This window comes from Myotis daubentonii, chromosome 5, assembly GCF_963259705.1.
Source record: "Myotis daubentonii chromosome 5, mMyoDau2.1, whole genome shotgun sequence".
Taxonomy (NCBI): domain Eukaryota; kingdom Metazoa; phylum Chordata; class Mammalia; order Chiroptera; family Vespertilionidae; genus Myotis; species Myotis daubentonii.
In genome coordinates this window covers 104,418,241-104,439,353 of record NC_081844.1, presented here as the reverse complement: position 1 = coordinate 104,439,353, position 21,113 = coordinate 104,418,241, and the positions used below count along the sequence as shown (strand labels likewise).

General features: G+C 39.9%; 1 protein-coding gene across 8 annotated transcripts in view; it reads right to left on the bottom strand.

The window, feature by feature from the left end:
• Positions 1-19,424, bottom strand: part of SPDL1 (spindle apparatus coiled-coil protein 1) — a 48,729-nt gene extending 29,305 nt beyond the window's left edge. For 3 of the 8 annotated variants that reach the window (XM_059699156.1, XM_059699153.1, XM_059699157.1), the window contains exons 1-10: positions 19,316-19,415; positions 14,697-14,875; positions 11,197-11,373; positions 8,713-8,907; positions 7,994-8,143; positions 7,799-7,897; positions 7,611-7,721; positions 4,289-4,429; positions 1,720-1,823; positions 987-1,174 (exon numbers count right to left, since the gene is read on the bottom strand). In XM_059699156.1, the coding sequence (XP_059555139.1) occupies positions 987-1,174; positions 1,720-1,823; positions 4,289-4,429; positions 7,611-7,721; positions 7,799-7,897; positions 7,994-8,143; positions 8,713-8,907; positions 11,197-11,373; positions 14,697-14,855 (1,324 nt within the window). In that variant the 5' untranslated portion in view covers positions 14,856-14,875; positions 19,316-19,415. Of the gene's footprint in view, positions 1-986; positions 1,175-1,719; positions 1,824-4,288; positions 4,430-7,610; positions 7,722-7,798; positions 7,898-7,993; positions 8,144-8,712; positions 8,908-11,196; positions 11,374-14,696; positions 14,876-19,201 lie in introns of all 8 variants that reach the window. The other 5 variants (XM_059699154.1, XM_059699155.1, XM_059699160.1 and 2 more) reach the window with 5 other exon arrangements.
• Positions 19,425-21,113: the final 1,689 nt, after the last annotated feature.

Genomic DNA, 21,113 nt, shown 5'->3' with positions numbered 1-21,113 from the left:
CCCCGAGGGGTCCCAGATTGAGAGAGGGCACAGGCCAGGCCGAGGGACCCCGTCAGTACACGATTGGGGCCGGGGAGGGACACAGGAGGTTAGCCAGCTGGGGAGGGACCGCAGGAGGGCTCCAGGGCGTGCCCAGCCCATCTCGCTCAGTCCCAATTGGCCGGACCCCAGCAGCAAGCTAACCTACCAGTTGGAGCATCTGCCCCCTGGTGGTCAGTGCATGTTATACCAAGCAGTTGAGAGGCCTTAGCATATTACACTTTGATTGGCTGAACAACCAACCAGTCAACCAGACCCTTAGCATATTAGGATTTTATTATATAGGATTTAGGTACAGTAAAATCACTCTCTTTAAGTGTATAAAATGGGTATTTTCTATCTGAGTGATTATACTCACTAGCTGCATTCTAATATTTGGTTCTACTATTCTTCCTTAATAACAGACTCCCCAAGATTTTGTTGGGAACATGGACCCTGAGAAAAAGACTGCATTTCTCAGCTTTACTTGTAGGCAGATGAGGCCATGACTAAATTGTGCTCAAGATGTATACTGACAAACAATGCAAATGAAGTCTAGATCCAGACTTTGGCCAGTACTGGAATGCCTCCTCCAGACTTTTATGAGGGGAAGGAATAACTACCTATCTTATTTAAGTCTCCATCGTTTTAGGTTTTCTATAAACAGCATTAACTAACATAGCTCCCAAACATCAGTTGCCTCAACAAAATGGAACTCTTTGGCATTACATGAGATGCTGTAATCTTAACTGAAAAAGTCACAAATGTCAAGGTTCTCCTATACAGATACCCAAAAATAGCTATTATAGTCATGCACACTTAGTACCCAGTTCTCTTTGAATTTTCCTACACATTTTGTAGCAGTACAGGTTTTACTATAAATACAATTCGTCTGTAATGGGATTTGTATAAAAATGAACTGTAGAGCTTCTCATGATTAAAAGACAAAATTTATAAGCTATACATACCTTCAGGTTCATACTTTAGTTTTAACTCATCTATTTTAGCTCTCAGTTTCATATTTTCACTTTGGGAAAACTGGAGGCATCTTTCATTGGCAAAAAGTTTTCGCTCAATATCCAGAGCCCGCTGGCTCTCAAATAATGCATTCATTCGTTGTATGGACAATTCCCCTTTAGTGCTTTCATTTTCTTTGCTATATCAATAAAAAAGGGGAACCAAGGAATATTAAAATAACATAATATAAACAAGTGTAGTTGTTAGTGCAAATCTTTTATTATATATTAGAACTTAGTCAAAAAATGTATTTTAAGCTTTAACAATGGCACTTTTAAATAAAATAAAAACCTCATGCTTTCTCTAAAGAAAATGAACAAAGTGGGGAAATGTTCTTTTCACGTTTATTCATGTGTGAATAAATTCCTTTAAAATTATATGATATTCATTCTTGAAAAATTTAGATTATAAGAACATTTTCTACATTAAAGTTATTTTCACTTACCAATCTAAAAAGCTAAACACAAAGAAATAAAAATATTTAATTATTCATTAAAAGTATTTTTTCTTCAATAATCAGCACTAATTAAATCTTGACTAAATCTTGCTTAATGCCCAGAGATATTTTTGTTACCTTCCCTTTTTGGATTTTTTTTTTTGGCAATATTAAAACAAAAATATGTAATCACTAATACTACTTATTATAAACAAGAGTCTCCATCTTTCAATCCAACCAACACTTACTTTGAGTTGTCAAGCTTTATCTGAAGTAAATCCGTGTAATAGGTAGTATCTTTCAGAGTACCAGAGTTATCTGAAGGCTTAGATTCCATACTTTCATATAAACTCTAAATAAAGCAACAATTCTTATTAATTAAAATAAATAACAAATTAGGTTAGCAAAATGTTTATTAATAATAATATCAGCTACCATTTATTGAATGCTTATCCCATAGCAGGCACTGTGCTAACAAGTACTATCCACTCAACTCACTTACCTTCTGAACTAGATGCAAGAATGAACATCCCTCTCATACACATAAGAGAACTGGTTTAAGATGCCACAGGCAAGTAAACTAAGAAGAATCTGAACCCAGATCTGTCTCCAAAGCCAAGGCTCCTAACCATACCTGCATCCTCTGATTTCCCTCTCCTTTTAAAATGGAAGAAATAAATACTTCTGAGTTTAATTCTGGATTTTATGACAAAGCCATAAATTAGAAAAATTTGAAAGAGTGGAGATCCTTACAGTTATTTTTGGTGCCCACTCTTCTGAGATTCTGATGGAAACCCTGCAAGATTTCTCTAGGGTAAAAATATATAATATACTGCTTAAAAACTTGTGAACAATTTTAAAAATTGCAGGCTAAAACCTCCTGGTTCAAGCCATAATTTTCAAAGTATAGTGCTAAGCCTGCTGGTGGCCCACATAAACCTGACAATTGATATACTACAAATTTAACCAAAATTGTAGTCAACAGTTCTTATAAGAGAAAAAAAAAGGTTACATACATTTAAAATTTCATAATACACTACTGGCTACAATTTAAAATGCTCAAGAGGTTAACATTTTTAAAATCTGTCACTTATAAACTTTAATTAGTTATTCAGTTAGTGAGAAGACATTTATACTCTCACAGTTAATTTATATTTAATGTAATTCTAATAACTGCTGGGGGTCCAACCCTAGCAGGTCCAGGGGTCCCCAAAGGTGTGGACAGAGTTGGCAAAGAAGGAATGACACAGAGGCAGGGTTCAGTTGATCAGCAGCCTAGCCAGGATCTCCAGCCAAGTTCTGTATAGGATCTCCAGCCAATTTCTGTAGCCAGGTTCTGTCCAGGATCTTTTGCCATGTTCTCTTGCTAGGTTCTGTCTCTAGGTTCTGTGTCCTGTTGTCTTGTTACATCTGTATTTATACCAGTTGATTCCAATCCTATCAATCTCTATTACAAAGGTTAGGGCGTTTCTTATCTCCATTCCAGGGAGTAAAGATTATGTAGCTTAAGTATGATTGTTCGTAGTTAAAGTGATTAACTACCCGCCTGGCACTTAGTTAAGGGGTTTTATCCCCTCCCTAACTTCAGGGAAAAATCCCTACCTGGGGAAACAACCTTTCTCAAAGAGGTGACCTTGGTTAAAACACATAGCACTAAGGGGAGCAAACATATTAAGAACAGTATGCTATATACGCCAGGTCCCTTGAAACATATGTTGTGCAGATGTTTCTTTCCTGCAGCGACTGTGTCAAGCAGCAAGGATGGACCGGCTTCTGGCAAATAACAAATACCAACAAAGTTTTTTTGAAGTTACATATGATGTTCATAGAGGAAAACGATGCAAGAGTAGCCAAGAAAGCCGAGACGGGTTTGGCTCAGTGGATAGAGCGTTGGCTTACGGACTGAAGGGTCCCAGGTTCGATTCCGGTCAAGGGCATGTACCTGGGTTGTGGGCACATCCCCAGTGGGAGGTGTGCAGGAGGCAGCTGATCAATGTTTCTCTCTCAACGATGTTTCTAACTCTCTCTCTCTCTCCCTTCCTCTCTGCAAAAAATCAATAAAATGTATATATAAAAAACACACACCAAAAAAACAGTTTTATCATTAAAAAAAAAAAAAAAAAGAGTAGCCAAGAAAATACTGAGCTGGCCCAGACAGTGTGGCTCAGTGGTTGAGCATGTACCCAGGCACCAAGAGGTCACTGGTTTGATTCCTGGGTAGGGCACATTCCCAGGTTGTGGGCTCAATCTCCAAGTAGGGGGCATACAGGAGTCAGCCTGTTGCTGTTTCTATCTCTCTATTCCTCTCCCTTTCTTTCTTGAAAATCAATAAAAACATTTTAAAAAATGGAGCTGGACAGCAATGAAAAATAATTACTGATAACATGTAACTTGAACAAATCTCACTATGTTGAGTTGCACAAGAGAGATATAATGAACGATTCCATTTCTCTGAAGCTCAAGACTACTTGTACATCTAACGCTGATAAATAAAAGAGACATGTTAAAACTCATTGAATTACACTCTAAAGATATGGGTACTTTAAGTTAAAACTCACATAATAACAAGTATGAGGAAGGTTAGTTTACTCCGACTCTACTAAAAGAAGAAACAGTCAAAACCAGTGAAAAGCAAAAAGAAACTAGAAGGAAAAAATTAAATATTGGTCAATCTCAACTGAAACTATATATTAATTATATAACAAAGAAACCTATTCAAGTAAAAAAGAAGTATTAAGATATTCAACCCAAAATTTAGCCGCATTTTTTTTCACGCCCCACCCCCCTAGCTGCAGTTTTAAAAGGTGTTACACGTACCTTAAATTTCTCCAGATTTCTAATTTCACTTAAGAGATGTTTAATTTCACCATTCTTCTGCTCCAACATGGCAAACAACCGTTCCTGCTGCTCAAATTCAGTTTGAGACCCTTTCATTTGTAACAATGTGGCGATTTGTAACTGGAAAAAAAAATTATCATCCCTCCATAAAACTGAGTGAGGGAGAGGAAGATTCTGATAACTATATTTTTTGTATAATTCATATTTTGTACTATATTTCTTTGAACTCATTTTGGAAATTAAACTAATTAGCTATTTCTAGTCTAATAATCTAATAACTTGGAAACATTTACACCAGTAAATTTAGTTACTTATTTTGACTGCTTATGAATGATATCCAAAGTCCGTAACAATTATTTGTACTTCTGTGAGACATAATTGAACTGCATAGCGGTGTTCTGGAAGCACATCACTTAACTGGTAAATAGCCTGGACAAAGGCTGCACACTCTCATTAGGGTCTCGTGGGATTTCTCAAAAGTTTTAATTAACTTCAATCGTATTAAGTGAGAGAAATTATTAACCTACTTACATTCATAAATGTAAGATTCAGAAAGCACAAGAATGGAAAGCAAAGGGTAAAAGGCAATCTAAGAATATTAAGGAAATATCAACACTAATAAAAGAGAAAAATGGTAATTGGCATACGACGATACCCTTTTCATTGGCTAATCAGGGCTATATGCAAATTAACTATCAACTATGATTGGCAGTTAACTGCCAACAAGATGGCTGTTAATTTGCATATGTAGGCACAATGCAGGAAGGCGAAAGGGAAAGCAGGAAGAAGCCCCCTGCCACTGACAGTGATCAGAAACCCAGGGGGGAGCTAAGAGCTGGGGGGCAGGGCAAAGGCGGCCCTGGGGCCGCCTTTGCCCTGCCCCCCAGCCATGATCGGAGAATCAGGCGCCTTTGCCGCCCTGGCCAGTGATAGCAGGAAGTAGGGGTGGAGCCAGCGATGGGAGCTGGGCACGGTAGAAGCTGGCAGTCCCGGGAGCTAGGAGTCCCTTGCCTGGGCCTAAAGCGGAGCCCATGATCGCGGGGCGCTGCAGCTGCGGGTCCCCGCTGCCCGAGCCGGACGCCTCAGCCAGAGGCGTTAGGTCTGGGCAGGGGCGGAGCCTGCAACCGCGGAGAGCTGGGGGTCCCCTGCCCAGGCCTAACACCTCTGCCGGAGGCCTCAGGCCTGGTCAAGGGGCCGATCCGGTGATTGGTGATCAGAGAGTGATGAGGGTCAACTCCTCTGGCCGAGGCATCAGGCCTGGGTGGGGGGCTGAGCCGGGGATTGGGGGGATATGATGATCCCCTTGCCCAGGCCTGAAGCCTGGGTCAGAGGCGTCAGGCTTGGGCGGGGGGTGGAGCAAGCGATCAGAGGGAGATGGGGGTCCCCTGCCCAGGCATGATTCCTGGGCCAGAGGCCTCAGGCCTGGGTGGGGGCCAGAGCCAGTGATCGGGGGGAGATGGGGGTCCCCTGTCCAAGCCTGACACCTCTGGCAGAGGCGTCAGGCCTGGGCAAGGGGCCAATCAGGTGATCAGAGGGTGATGGGGGTCTACGCCTCTGGCTGAGGCATCAGGCCTGGGCAAGGGGCAGAGCCAGCAATTGGAGGGGTCTGGGGGTCCCCTGCCCAGGCCTGATGCCTGGGCCAGAGGCATCAGGCATGGGCTGGGGGCAGAACCAGTGATGGGGGGAAATGAGGGTCCCCTGCCCAGGCCTGATGCCTCTGTCAGAGGCGTCAGGCCTGGGCAAGGGGCTGATCCTGCGATTGGAGGGTGATGGGGGTCAACGCCTGAGGGCTCCCAGTATGTGAGAGGGGGCAGGCTGGGCTGAGGGACACTCCCCCCCCACACACACACCCAGTGCATGAATTTCGTGCACCGGGCCCCTAGTTCAATATAAATATAAATTTATTTTTTAAGAGAAGAATTAACTTATCTAATTATGACCTCACGTAAACCTAGAGTTGCATAGCAATTGAAAGGAAATTAGCTAAAATCTGTACCTAACATTTCTTTCTCCCTTCATATATTTCTGAAGTTCTGAAAAGTGCCAATTATTTTAAATACAATTTTGAGTAAAGTAAGCAATGATATGAGAGAGCAGGAATAGTTACAAGGAAGAGAGAAAGATGACTTGTAACATTTTAAAGAAGCCACTTTTTGTTCCTGCTTCAGACTGGAGGCTAGATGCACTTAGCCTAAGAAGATCTACAATCTCAAGATAGTTTGGGATATCATTGGAATGTTGGGTGGTTAATAGCAGGAGCTCAACAAATACTGAAAGAAAAACAAAGAGCAAATGTGAGAAAATTTACAAAGAAATCAGAAAGTGGAGAGCCTCAGTAAACCAGGCAGCAGAGTCAAAAGTCTTAGAAATAAAAGCAAAGGCTGTTGTTTATTAAGTAGCACTTCCTTATTTGCCAAGCCTCATGTAAGAATTTTTCTATGCTTTCATTTAACTCCAGGACAATTCTAGGAGGCAGATTCTATTATCTCTATTTTACAGATTAGATTACTGATGTTCTGAAAAGTAAAAATACTTGACCAAGGTCACACAGCTAGCAAGTGACAGAATGAGGATTCAATCCCAAGTTTTTCAAACACCAAGGTTTAATCAAGGTTTCCTATTTCATTGGTAGATCTCATTATCCTAAACAAAAGGCAGGAAGCCTTCCAGTCTTTGAATTACTATCTTAGCTGAGTTAGACATACAGATCAGGGGTTGGGACTCTAAGGCTGGTATAATACTGAAATCTTTCCAACTTCTCTATGTTTTCCTATTACCACTTATTTGCCTAATATGATGACTAACAAACCCTTAAATTTAAAAGGGCCTATATGCTTGACTTGAGGAATTGTAAGGAAAGGCAATTCAAATTTTACCCTATATATAAGCTTTTGGGGGAGAACTAAAGGATGAGAGAACTACTTTTAGTTGAAGCAGAAATCTCAGGACTATGCTAAAAAAGACACCAAACCAACAGCAAGAAATAAAATCATGTAAGTCTCCTTTTCCACTCCACAAAGAAAGATTTATACCTCTCTGGTAAGGCTAGTGAGTAACTATTACAAAATCAAACAACCAATGGGTACTAAATATACAACTAAATCTTTACTATAGGATTTTTAAAAATATAAATGGATCTTTTGCTCAATTTAAAAATACTGATTTTCTAAAATCATGCAGTTCTAAAAATAACTTTGTAAGTATACTTATTGAAGGAAAAGATGCTTTCTTTGATGTATCTGTACATGTAAAGCTGATACAGAAAAGGTTTAATAAACCTTTAAAGGTGATAATTCCATACCTTCATTCTTTGCATCTGTTCTCTATTAAATGCATTTTGCTTCATTAGTGACTGATACTTGACTTTCATGCTGATAAACCTTCGTTCCATTGCTGCCCTTCGATCTTCCACCTAGAAAATATTAACATGTGCAATTATGCTTGTATTAAGTGAAATGCCAATTTAATCAATGGAATGTTTGTAAGTACCTCTGCAAACAAAGAGTTGCCTTTACTATTGGGGTCCAGGGCTTGCTGGAGTGCTTGGTCTAATTGCACTTGAAGATCTTGATTTGCTACACGAGCTTTCTAAATTAAAAAGAAAACAACTTACCTAATAGAGATTAGATTGGCAAGAAAACAACTTATTATGAATTGGAAAAGATGTTACTGCAATCATAATACCTCTAAGGCATTATAATAAGAAACCGCTTCTTTCTCTCGCTCCTCTTTTTCTTCTGTAAGCCGGTCGACCTGGCGCATTAGATTAGAATTAAGAAGTTCTAGTTGTTCTAGTTTGTACTGCAGTTCATTCACTTCTTCCTTGAGGGTGGTCTATTCAATAGGAATTGATAAAGAGGAAACTCTTGAATAATCTTTTATTTAGCAGCCGCTCAGTTTATCTATCAGCAATGATTCACACCTAAAACTAAAGAACTAGTTAAAGGTTTTATAACGTGCATAACGAAATAATAAATTTTTCAGCAGAGAACAAAAAAAGGCTCTAGAGACTATGTTTCTTTCCTATGAATTTAAGGCTTTAAATTTTAATTATCCTTAGCCTGCAATGAAAAAACTACGTTCATATGCATATTAACTTCCACAGGACCAACATTTCATATTGGGGTTTTTTTAAATGATACAAACTAGGATCAGAGTAAATGTCTCTAAATTCTTCCAGAGGTTTCATTAATAAAGTCTGCCTTATATAATCACTTAATGTAAAGCTTTATTATGCTTGAACTAATCTCCCTAAAAACTCTGTAAAACACTTCTTTAGTTAGATAAAAGGCCAAAAAATAATTCAGCCTTAAAACTAGCTCATAAGGATTATTACAAAAACATGTAAAATATGTGCAAAAAAGGGGAAGAAAACCTGAGAACATATGTGCCATAAAAATTACCTTCATACTTTCCATTTCTGTCAGTTCAATTTGAAGAGCCAGCACCTCTGAAGACATGCTTTCATGCACACGTTCAGACATTACCCGCATTTCCTCTGATTTACAAGAGAGGAGCTCCTTCTGATGATCTACTTTGTGCTTCAGCTGCTTTTCACTAAGCCTAGCTTCATCTAATTCCGCTTTTAGTTTCTCTAGCTGAAGTTAAAAAAAAACACAAAACAATCTCAATCAAAAGGTAAATGAAGATCATCAGAACATACCACTGCAGTACAAATTGTCCTTGTACCTGTAGGATAACTACTTTGGAAGATAGTCGACCTAAACAGAACTATTTAATAACTTTCTAAAGTGTCACATAGTTCCAAATCTTGGAGGACTAAGGATACATAGCTTTACAGGGAACATTTAGAGCAGAAGGGTGAAGTGTTAGGGTCAGGTCTGGTTTAACTTGTGTCAGTTTCATTCCTCGTATGTAACACTGGTAAATGATGTACCTACCATCACAACTCTCAACTGAGATTGCATAGGAAAAACGGTAGCACCATGCCTAGCATTCACTAAAGGGTTCCTGTTATCAATAAAAAGCTTTTACTTATCGTTCAGGGTTATGATTATCATCTATATTGAATTATCGTCAATAGGGTTTCAACATTCTTAGAATGTATTTTTAAAATATATTTTCTATTTAAAAAAATCACAGCCTCTTAGCTTGATTTGTTTTCCCTTTTCTACTTTCAGAATGTAAAATAAAAATTTCAACTAAATGATTTATGTGAAAACATGGCCATCTTTCTGAAAAACATCACTGACTGACTCAAACTTACTGCATGATGAGACTGTTGAGGCTTCATATTTGGCCAAGGTTAGGCGTCTTTTAAGATAGTGACATGCCTTGTTTTATAAACATACAAATAAGTCTGTATAAGTAATCAGGGTAGGTCTGGATTCCTGATAGCATTGGTGCTGTGTGAAGAATGAATGGTATAAACAGCAGTGAAAGACGCGGGATAGCATAGTAATTAGGAGAGAGATGATGGTGACCTGAACTAGAGCTGCAGTGGTATACATGGATGTTTTTTAAGTCAAATTCTTAGAACTTGTTGATAGGTTACATGTGGGAAATAAATGAAAGATCACAAATAAAACTCCACATTTATGGCAAGTGATTTGAGAACTTCAGTAAGACTGAAAATATTTTTTGACTGATTTAGTATTTGCTCCACCAAAAAGCCATCTCTATAATTGGCCTTGCCTCAATCTCTGAATATTTTCTAGATTACTTTTTTGTTTAGGGCAGATAATGAAAAATACCGCTAAAATGAAAACAGGAGTGGGGAGAAAAAGCACCATTATCAGTCATTGGTGTTTCAACTAAGATTAGCTCCAGACAAGCTGGATTACTATTTGCCAGAGTGGAATGTGAGATGATTCTAAGCATTACACAAAAGTATATTTTGATAGTTATGTTTGTGTTGCATATTAGAAAAAAACCTTACCAGTTAAAACATGCCATTTTACTGATATTATTACTTTAAAATGAGAAAATATTTTAAAAGGAATTTAATGAGAAATTAAGTAATAGTATAGATAGTACACAAATAGAGAAAAACCTTAAAAGATGCCACACAAAACACTGAAAATTAGAAAACAGACTTCTGAGAAATCAGGACAAAAGTCACACAAGTTTTACTGGAGAGGATTTTGAAAAATATGGACTATACAAAGAGAAGCCATCATAAAAGTTCTGGATTCTTTACAAGTAACCTGAGGGCACTCTGCAGATGGGGTGTCAAAAGGGAATGGACACTCACTGAACAAGCATTTACTCTGTATTTATGCTTGGAATAGAACCAGTATTACATGCCGTTAGACTAAGTGCAGCAACACTGGCTTGGGAATCAGCTTCAGTTCAAATCTTGACTGATACTTTCTAGCTCTGTAATTTTGTCCAACTTACTCTGTAGGCTTAAACAATGGTTTTCTCAACTGTTATATGCAGGTAATAATGGTACCCCCCCTTATGAAGTTGTTATAAAAACGGAATCATATGTTAGTTTATCTTCAATAAAGAAACTATAAAGTATCAATTCTGATGTACACACATTTATAAGAAACTGTTGTAGAATTATAGAGTGTGTCACTAATTGTAGTGAAAACTAGGGGACTAGTCTTTCTGTAGGAGGGCTGCCATAATATCCACTATAAGCAAAAAGGGTCATGCTGGTCACTAAACCAAAACTCTGTAACAAATATCTAGTTACAAAAATTAAATAATTGTATTTAACTAATAGAATGTTATTTATACAAATTCCTTAGGTAAACTCTTGTTTCACAGTGTTCCCATGCCTCATATTAACATAGAGCTCTTCTTGATCTCAGCTATTTTGCATAGATGGTATTAAGAAAAATCTTAATCACCTAAAGTTTACAGATTGCTGCATAAGCATGGAACATTTTTCTTCTGAAATACATAGATATCCAAACCTTGTTTTTTAGTTCATTCACTTCCTGTCCATGGGTCCTGCTCAGTTGTTCTTCTAATTTCTCCAGGTGTATTTTTTGATCTTGTTTAATAGCTTCACATTCAGAACTCAAACTTTCTAACATTCGACTCTTGAGCTCAACTTCTCTCTGAAGAGTATATTTTTCTTGCTCATAATTCTGAAAGCAGATTCAATTACAATTCAATTGCATAAAAATAACAAAGCCATCACATATAAGCAGTTCTCACCTTCAACTGTTTCATGTCTGCTTTACACACTTGCTGCTTTCTAAGCAACAACCACATGTTAAATCTGGAATAACTTTGTAGCTAATCAATCTTAAAAAATTAAAATCTCCCTAAGGAGTATTTTGAGGCTATATTCAAGTACATTCTAGGGATATGGTAATTGCTTTGAAACCTTGTCAAGGAAGTAAGAAGTATACCATGGCATATCAGTGTGTTAAGTAATTTCTGCTAGGAAAAAAAAATTTTAATACCACTTAAGTTTTCCTTGTGAGGATTACTTGGTTTGATAATGATATGCTCTACTTGTGGCTCTGAACAAAATGAAGAAACAGTGGACTAAGGGTAAAGTGAAATACTAAGTCAGCCCTTACTTTTTAGAATGTAGTTCTCTAAGGAATGTTCACAAATGACTCTTTGAATTAATACAGTGTTGAGATGAAAGGAGTACTTAATTGGACTTTTGCTTACTGATAAGAAAGCTTAAAGATAAAAGGGCCATCAATTCAAACTTCTTCAACAAGTTTTAAAAAATAAGATTTAAAAGTTCTGGCTGGTGTGGCCATTTGGTTGGGTGTCTATCCTGTGCACGGAAAGGTTGCCAGTTTGATTCCCTATTAGGGCACATACTGGGGTTGCAGGTTCCACCCCTGGTAGGGGACATGCAGGAGGCAGCCGATCAATGTTTCATTCTCACATCAATGTTTCTCTCTCCCTCTCCCTTCCTCTCTCTCAAAAATCAACAAAAGTATTTTTTAGTAAGACGAAATAAAATTAAATAAAAAGAGAAAATTAAAAAACAAGAGTTGCTATTAGTTATTTTTACCTGCTACATTTAAAATTTGAGATCAGTTTACATGTTACCGAGCATATACTAAATAAAACTGATTTATTCCTTTTCTAATAAATGTGTGCCAAACACTGGAAACGAAACAGTGAACAAGACAGATAAAATGTCCTCTTTCATGGTGCTTTTACTCTGGAGGTAATTAGCACTACAGAGAATTAAGAGAGTGAATGATGAAAGCTTTACAATATAAAGGTTGTCCCCCAAAAATGTACCAGGTATATACATTTTAACATCTCATAGCTCAATTTTTAAAACAATATATTTTAATAAATGCTGCCTTTACAATTATTCAAAGTGTGTGTATGCATTTTGGGGGACACCCTATATAGTCAGGGAAAGGCATCTCCACTGAGGTGACATCTTACAGAAACCAGAAGGTTAGGAACTCAATCTATGCAAGTGGGGTATGAACAACTCAGATGGAGGCAACAGCTCGTGTACAGTCCATAAGGCAGGACTAGTACAGTTAAGAACAAAGGAAAGTAGTTTGAGATAAGGTCAAAGGTTGGCAGGGCTTAGATCACACAGGGATCTGCAAACGCAGGTAAGGAGTTCAGATTCTGTTGTAAATATAATTGGAAGCCAGTGTATGTTTGTAGAGGGGCTGTCACATGACCTTTTATATATTCTTCAATGACCAATTGGCTGCTAAGTAAAGAATGAGTCGTATGAACAGAAATGAGAGAATCAGGCAACCTGGTTGGAAGGCTAGTGTAATAATCTAGCCTAGGGAGAGAGGATGGTGGTCTGGACTAGAGTGGCAATAGCATAACTATATGTTTTGTAGGTCAAGTTCCTGGAACTTACTAATGGATTAAATACGAGAAAGAAGGGAAAAAAAATATTGAGTAATACTACTACATTTCTGGCACAGGCAACTAGATGAATGTTATTACATTTACTGAATTAAGTTAAAGAAAATTGCAGAAAAAACCAACTCTTCAGTTTATATTAAGTTTGAGATGCCCATTAGCAGGCAATTGAGTATACAGTCTAGACCAGGGGTCCTCAAACTACGGTGCTGGGGTCCAACCCCAGCAGGTCCAGGGTTCCCCAAAGGTGTGGACGGAGTCAGAGAAGAAGGAAGGACACAGAGGCAGCATTCAGTTGATCAGCATAGTTGGGTTCTTCAGCCAGGTTCTGTTGATCAGCATAGAGAGGTTCTCCTGCCAGGTTCTATCCAGGATCTCCAGCCAAGTTCTGTCCAGGATCTCCAGCAAAGTTCTGGTTAGGATCTCCAGCCAGGTTCTGTGTCCATGTTCTCTTGCTAGGTTCTCCAGCCAGGTTCCCCAGGTTCCCCAGCCAGGTTCGGTCACCAGATTCTGTAGCCAGGTTCTTCAGCCAGGTTCTGGCTAGGTTCTCCAACCAAGTTCTGTAGCCAGGTCCTATCTCTAGGTTCTTCAGCCAGGTTCTCTCCCTAGGTTCTGTCTCTAGGTTCTGTGGCCAATTTCTGTCCAGGATCTTTTGCCATGTTCTGTCTCTAGGTTCTGAGGCCAGTTTCTGTCCAGGATCTTTTGCCATGTTCTCTCCAGGTTCTGTGTAGGTTCTGTGTCCTGTTGTCTTGTTACATCTGTATTTATACCAGTTGATTCCAATCCTATCAATCTCTATTCCAAAGGTTAGGGCGTTTCTTATCTCCATTCCAGGGAGTAAAGATTATGTAGCTTAAGCATGATTGTTTGTAGTTAAAGTGATTAATTACCCGCCTGGCACTTAGTTAAGGGGTTTTATCCCCTCCCTAACTTCAGGGGAAAATCCCTACCTGGGGAAACAACCTTTCTCAGAGAGGTGACCTTGGTTAAAACACATAGTTAAAACCAAGAAGGTGAGCAAACATATTAAGAACAGTATGCCATATATGCCAGGTCCCTTGAAACAGCAAGGATGGACCGGCCCCCAGCACTACGGTCTGCGGGCCACATGCAAATACAAATATTGTATTTGTTCCCGTTTTGTTTTTTTACTTCAAAATAAGATATATGCAGTGTGCATAGGAATTTGTTCATAGTTTCTTTTGCCCCCTGTTTAAAAAGTTTGAGGATCCCTGGTCTAGACTTTAGTGAAGAACTAAAGACTTGGTACAGTGTCATAGAGCATTTACATGTCATCCAAAGCTATGAAACAAGCGAGGCCACCTACAAACAATACAGACAAAACAGAATCTAAAATCTAATATGTGGTGAAGAGAGCAATCATAACTTAATTTCTAAAGTCAGAACACCCTGGGTCAGAAAGAACATTAGGAATTCATTTAGTTCATTCCTCTTTACTGGGGATGGGAGTGGGTGGGAACTAGATCTAAAATCTTCAAAAAAGAATAAAAATAATATTTACAATAATTGCTAGACAGCACAAATTTTCAATAGCTAAGTACACCCTTATAAACAGAGGAGTCTAGAGTCCTACCTCAGTTACGGTCACCATTTCATTCCTACATTTATCTAATTGTGCCTGCAATTCATTTTGGCTCTCCACTAGTTGTAAACCATATTGTGCAGCTTTTAGTCGCTCTTCTTCAGCCTCTTTGAGCTTGCGTCGAAGATCTGCGATTATATCTGCCTCCATGTTTTCCTGTTTTTAGTCTACTGTAAATAGAGAAAATAAAAATACTTAAGCTTAAACAAAAACTCCATATAATAAAAATTTAAAAATATAGTTACATATATATTTCAATACCACTGCCATATAAAAACACAGTACTAAAGATTTTCTTCCTGACTTTAAAAAAAAATTTTATTTTTATTGATTTCAGAGAGGAAGGGAGAGAAAGAGAGAGAGAGAGAAACATCATCGATAGAATCTTCAATGGCCTACCTCCTGCACGCCCCACACTGGGGATTGAGCCTACAACCCAGGCATGTGACCAGGAATCGAAGATGACCTCCTGGTTCAAAGGTTGAGGCTCAATCACTGAGCCACATCAGCTGGGCTCTTCCTGACTTAAGTGGTCACATTTGCAGTCTTGTTCTAAGAATGTCTCAAGATTTTATTACCTGATTTGAGACCGAATCAAACAGCAAAAAATGGTGAATATATTTAATTTTGCTTCTAAGAATTGCTGTATCAGGAAACTATTTAATTGTTGTGTGCTAAGTTTTCTTAAATGCTAAGAAAAGGTGGGTCTCATAATTATATCTTTATACAGGCAATCAAGATAAGACAAGAATGAAAGAAATAAAGAAACTACTCTAATAAACATATGTACAGGTATTGTAAGAATATCATGTTCACAATTTTTCACAACAGTGTTAACTTCCTGCACAAATCAGATTTGCCACATTAAATATGCTTTATTGAAAACAGACTCACTAGTATCTTCCTAGTTATTTGAAAGAAGGCATGCAAACAGAAACCATGTTCAGCATAATTAAAGAGCATTGCTGTCCTTTTAGATTTTCAAGCAAAGACTTAAATATATATAGAAACATCCCACTTTAACTCAACCTTACTTAACATCCTTTCCAAATTGGTGTCAGCCTCTTAGGCCAGACTCAAATTCAGCTGCCTTGAAAGAGCAACACGTCATTATTAAGGTGTTCCCTGATCTCTCCAGTCAATGTAGCCAAATATTGTTTGAATCCCTTACATGCTGGGCTCCATTCTGGACACTTCAGATACATTAGAGGTCAAATGGACAAAAAAAAGTGTTTCTTTCATGAAGCTTACTTTCCAGTGGGAGAAGACAATATATCATATTATATCTGCCTTCATAGTATAATTAATTAGAACTAATTAATTATAAAAACATAGTAATTAGAAAGTAGCAATGGGGAAAAAACACAATAAGGGAATTTACAAGAGGTGGATGTGTTGTTGCAAGGATGAAAGTTGAAATAAGTATTGGAGTGGGAGGAGGCCCTCAGGTGACTTCTGAGCAAAGCGCCCTTGCGGAGAACTACCAGTGTACCTATTTAGAAAAAGAATGGTCCAGGCAGAGGGATAGCACCTAAGACGGAAGGAAGCCCAAAGAATGAACAAGATAGAGTTTAGATCAGAAGACTCAATAGCAGAAAAATAGGTAGGATCAGGCCATTGTAAGGACTTGGGTTTCTACTCTGGGGAAATGGAGAGTCATTGAAAAGTCTGGAATAGAGATCTGATATATTTAAAAGGGTCATTTGGCTGCTATGTTGAACAGTTTGGAGGGGAGCAAGCTGGATACAGAAAGACCTGGTGTGACTGCTCACACCAGGGTGGCCACATAGGAGGTGAGAAATGGTCAAATTCTGCATATAGTTTGAAGGTAAAGCCAACATGATTTTCTGACAAATGAAATGTGGGATGTGGGAAAAAGAGAGAAGTCAAAAATGCCTGCAAGGCTTCTGGCCTGAGCACCTAGTAAAATAGATTTGCCATCAGTTGATGCATTAAAAACTGTGAGTAAGAAAATCAGGGGCTTAAGTGTTATTTAATGAAATATGTCAAGTAAGCAGTTGCCTACATGAGTAGAAGAGGGATCTGGGCTGAAGATATAAATTTGGGAGTTATTAGCATAAATCCTTGAACCTTGATATCACCAGAGTATGAGCATAATTAAAGAGAAGAGAGCCAAGGAATAAGCCCTGGTAAGAGACAGGAAAGAAGAGAGAAAAGTATACTCAGGTATGACCAGTGAGGAAGAATAAAACCAAGATCATGTGCTGTCCTGGAAGCCAATAAACAAAAGTGTATTAAGGAGGTACATGTGACCAATTCTATCAAATGCCAAGTCAAATGAGGGAAGAACTGAGAATCGGCCAATGGATTTGAATTCACAGAGGTCATCATGACCCTAAGAGCAGTTCTGGTAGAGAGATGGGGCAAAAGCCTGACTGGAATGAGTTGGACAAAGAATGGTAGAAGAACAGGAGACAGTATGTACAGTTTTGCGGCAAAGGAGAACAGATAAATGGGGCAGGGGCTGGAGGGAAAGCAAAAATCAAACGTATTTTATTTTAAAGACAAAAATTTTAAGAAAAATTTATTAAAATAAGAAATTTTAAGAAAAATTTAACAGTATGCTTCTATGCTATTTGATAGATCCAGGAGAGAAGAAAAAGTGATAATACAGAAGACATGGAGAACTGCTGAAGTGATGAATAAAGAGAATGAGGTCTAATGCACAGGAACTGATTTTAGACAGAAGCATGAATATTTCATCTAAAGTATGGGAAAGCGAAGTCTATAGTTACAGACATTGATAAGTATGTAAATATAATGGTGTAAATATAATGATAAATATAATAAGTGTCCTTCTAACCACTTCAACTGATCTGTGAATTAGGAAGCAAGGTCATTAAGAATGTAGATAAAAGAGGAGATATAGGGGTTTAGAAGAGAAGAATAGCAGCCTACATTTCGCAGGGCTGGCAGTTACTGCTTTGAAATGTAAGCCCTTTCCAAAGCCTGTACATGATGGGGCCAGCTGCTAACTGTTAAAATAATTTATACTTACTGAGGATTTACCATTTGCCAGGCACAGAGCTTCAAATGCATTATCTCATTTAATTCTCTTGAGAGTCCTGGGTTAAAATTTACCAAAGAAAAACTGGAACCAGCCAGCAATGTCCACGGAAGCCAAAACATTAGCTCTCGTTCACTCAAAGGATTTGCTGGAATTCCTATTACATGTCAAGTACTGAGCTACTGCTGAGAACACGATGGTGACCCCAAACCAGACAAGAGCCCTATCTTTTTTAACCTTACAGTCTCTGAGCGGAAAGGCATGAAATAAAGTAACTGTAGAGTTAAAACTGTGACTAAGTGCAACAGGGAGAGCTGTAGGGTACTATCTGAGCCTACAACACAGGGGAACTGTCCCAACCTGGGTATGGGGGATAGGGACAAGAGAGATTTCCCTGAGGAAGTGAGTTTTCAGTAGATGAATGCGTAAGAGTTAAATATCCATCTGCAATGAGAGGCAGCCAGGGTTGAATAACAACTGCAGCTAGTATGTGCCAGACATTGTGCCTGGTGCTGTGCATATTTTATCTGATTTATAATCCACCCGACAACCCCATGAAATAAGGTAATTCCCCCATTTACACATGTGCAAACCGAGGCCCAGAAAGGTTAAGTAACTTGCGCAGAGGTTATCAGCTAGTAAGCGGCTGAGTGAGACGGGAAGGGGGTCCAGCGCCTAACGTCCTGCCCCGCAGAAGCATGGCCTGCGCAAAGCATTGAGGAGACTGGGAGCCCTGGCAATGCGGTTGCCGCGTCCTTCCCACGTTCACTACTCACTGGCTGCACGGACCACAACATCTTATGTGATGTCTTGTCCCGTCATCCATAAAACAAGGCCAATAACATCGACCTAACAGGGGTTTTGAGAAGGTTAAATCAGCCAATGGCTTGTGAAAAGCAGGTAGGGGAGAATCGGACACACAGCTGTCTGGGGCAGCGCTGTCCAACAGAAATAATCAGGCAAGCCACATATGGGATTTTTAATTGTCAAGCAGACACATTAAAAAAAAAAGAAGGTTAATACCACCGAAATTCATTTGGATAGTATTTTCCTTAACCCAATACATCCCAAATATCATTTCAACATGTAATCATAACACGAAATATGATTTTATTAACGAAATATGACTTTTGTATAGTCTTCGAAATCCACTGTATAGTTCACACTTACAGCATTTCTCACCCTGGACACTGTTATCTTTCGGAGGTCCCGGCGGCCTCCCAGGCCTTACAAGTCCAGGCAGCATCCCCGGGAGGCGGCGAGGCGGCCCAACGGAAAACTGAAACCGACTCGGAACCCGGTGGACAAGGACTCGGGGTTCCGCGGGAGAAGCCGTTCCGGCCTACGCCCTCGGCCGAGATCCAGGCCCCAGGTTTCCGAGGGCCCTCTCTTCCCCGCAGGAGCCCTTCAGCGCCGCTCCCCACCGCTCCTCGCCACACGCACTTCCCTCCAGGCCCTTTGCCCCTACCTCCAGCACCCCTTCCCCAGCTGCTGCCGGCGGCGGCTCACGGCGAGTTTCACAGCGCCCAGGCTCCTGAGGGTAAGTCTTGCCACAGAAACATCAGCCGACGCGCACACCTACCTTCCGGCTAAGCGCCGCGGCTTTTTGAATGCAGTTCCCGCGAGAACGCGCACTTCTCACGGGAAGTTCAGCCCCAGCCGCGCGTCAGCTCCGCCCACTTACTGCGCCTGCGCAGGTGCTAGCGAGAGTGGCGATCTCAGAGTCCGCGCTGAGGAGATGGCTCAGTCTCCTCAACTTTGCTCAGAGTTGGTTTCCCGAATGTCCACCAGGGGCCGCTTCTCGTTGCTGTGTGTTGTTTTTTTGTTTTGTTTCGTTTTCTTTTTTAAAGGCAGTGCCTTCTGGAAAGACAGTGCCACTGGAAGGCGAAGCCTCGGGCAATTCTGAGGTGGGCCGGCCTCATGCACCACCCGCGGGTCGGCCGCATGTGCTCTGGGGGCCCTTCCTTCTGGTCCTGAGGTCCCAGGACTCTAAACCTGTAGAGTCTGCCTGAAAACATCGTAGGACAAATCTCAGCATCTCTGTCGGACAGACTGAGGGCCGTTCTAATGGCGTTCACCCTTGAGCCTTCCCCGTGTGCCCCTGCGGGGCCACCGTTTGCACGGATTGTCTAAGTTAAGCCTCGTGAGGTACGTGCGATTGTCCTCCCTTTGTGGACAGAGGAACACAAGCCCCAAGAAGAGAAGTGTGTTGGCCCAGCGGTAGCATCAGAATGTGAACCAATGCAGTCGGCTGCAAGGGTCCAAGCTCTTGCGTGCGTGTTGAAAGGATGGGTTTATGTTTTGTAAATCTGATGCCTATTCATTATTCAAAAAAGTTTAATCAGAAATACGAATAGCCAACGTTTAAATGGGCACGTCTGAGTCCTAGCAGCTGCTCCATGGACCACGGGTTTGCAAATAAGAATTAGATTAATTTACAAATTTTCGTAATTCATAGGATGGAGATGAAGTTTGCAGTATGTGAAACCTGGAGAGAGAGAGAGAGAGAGAGAGAGAGAGAGAGAGAGAGAGAGAGAGAAAGGAGAGAGAAGGAGGAGGAGGAGGAGAGAGGAGGGGAGGATAGAAGGAGAGGGGAGGAGATGCTATGCTATGTGCAGGACTTTAGTGATTGTACTAATTCATGGAACAGAAGGAGAAGGATCTGACAATAGGAACAGAAGAGCCATCTGAGAAGACATCAGAAATTGAATTGTCACAACCCCTTGTGTGATAATTTGATTCTAAATTGAATAATTATACCAGGAGGCAGTCTCAACTATTGAATAGTAGTAATGACAATGACAGCCCAGTCTGCAGTCTCTCCTGGCTCTGCTACCTATAGCACCGGTTCAACTCTTCATGAGCCCCGTTGCTATACTCCTTTTCACCCTGAATAGGTAGGTACAGTCCTCGCTTAAAGGTGCACCATTCCAATATTGTGGACTTTCACTGGCTAATTTTCCAGCATCAATTCCCTCTTCCCTTTTCTGCCAAAATCATTCTTCTTCATTCCAGTTTTATTGAAGTATAATTGATAAATAGAATCCTATATGATAAAAGGCTAATATTTAAATCAACCAAACAGTGGAACAACCAGTCGCTATGATGCACACTTGCCAGGAGCCGGTCCATCCTTGCTGTTTCAAGGGACCTGGCATATATGGCATACTGTTCTTAATATGTTTGCTCACCTTCTTGGCACTATGTGTTTTAACCAAGGTCACCTCTCTGAGAAAGGTTGTTTCCCCAGGTAGGGATTTTCCCCTGAAGTTAGGGAGGGAATAAAACCCTTTAACTAAGTGCCAGGCGGGTAATTAATCACTTTAACTATGAACAATCACACTTAAGCTACATAATCTTTACTCCCTGGAATGGAGATA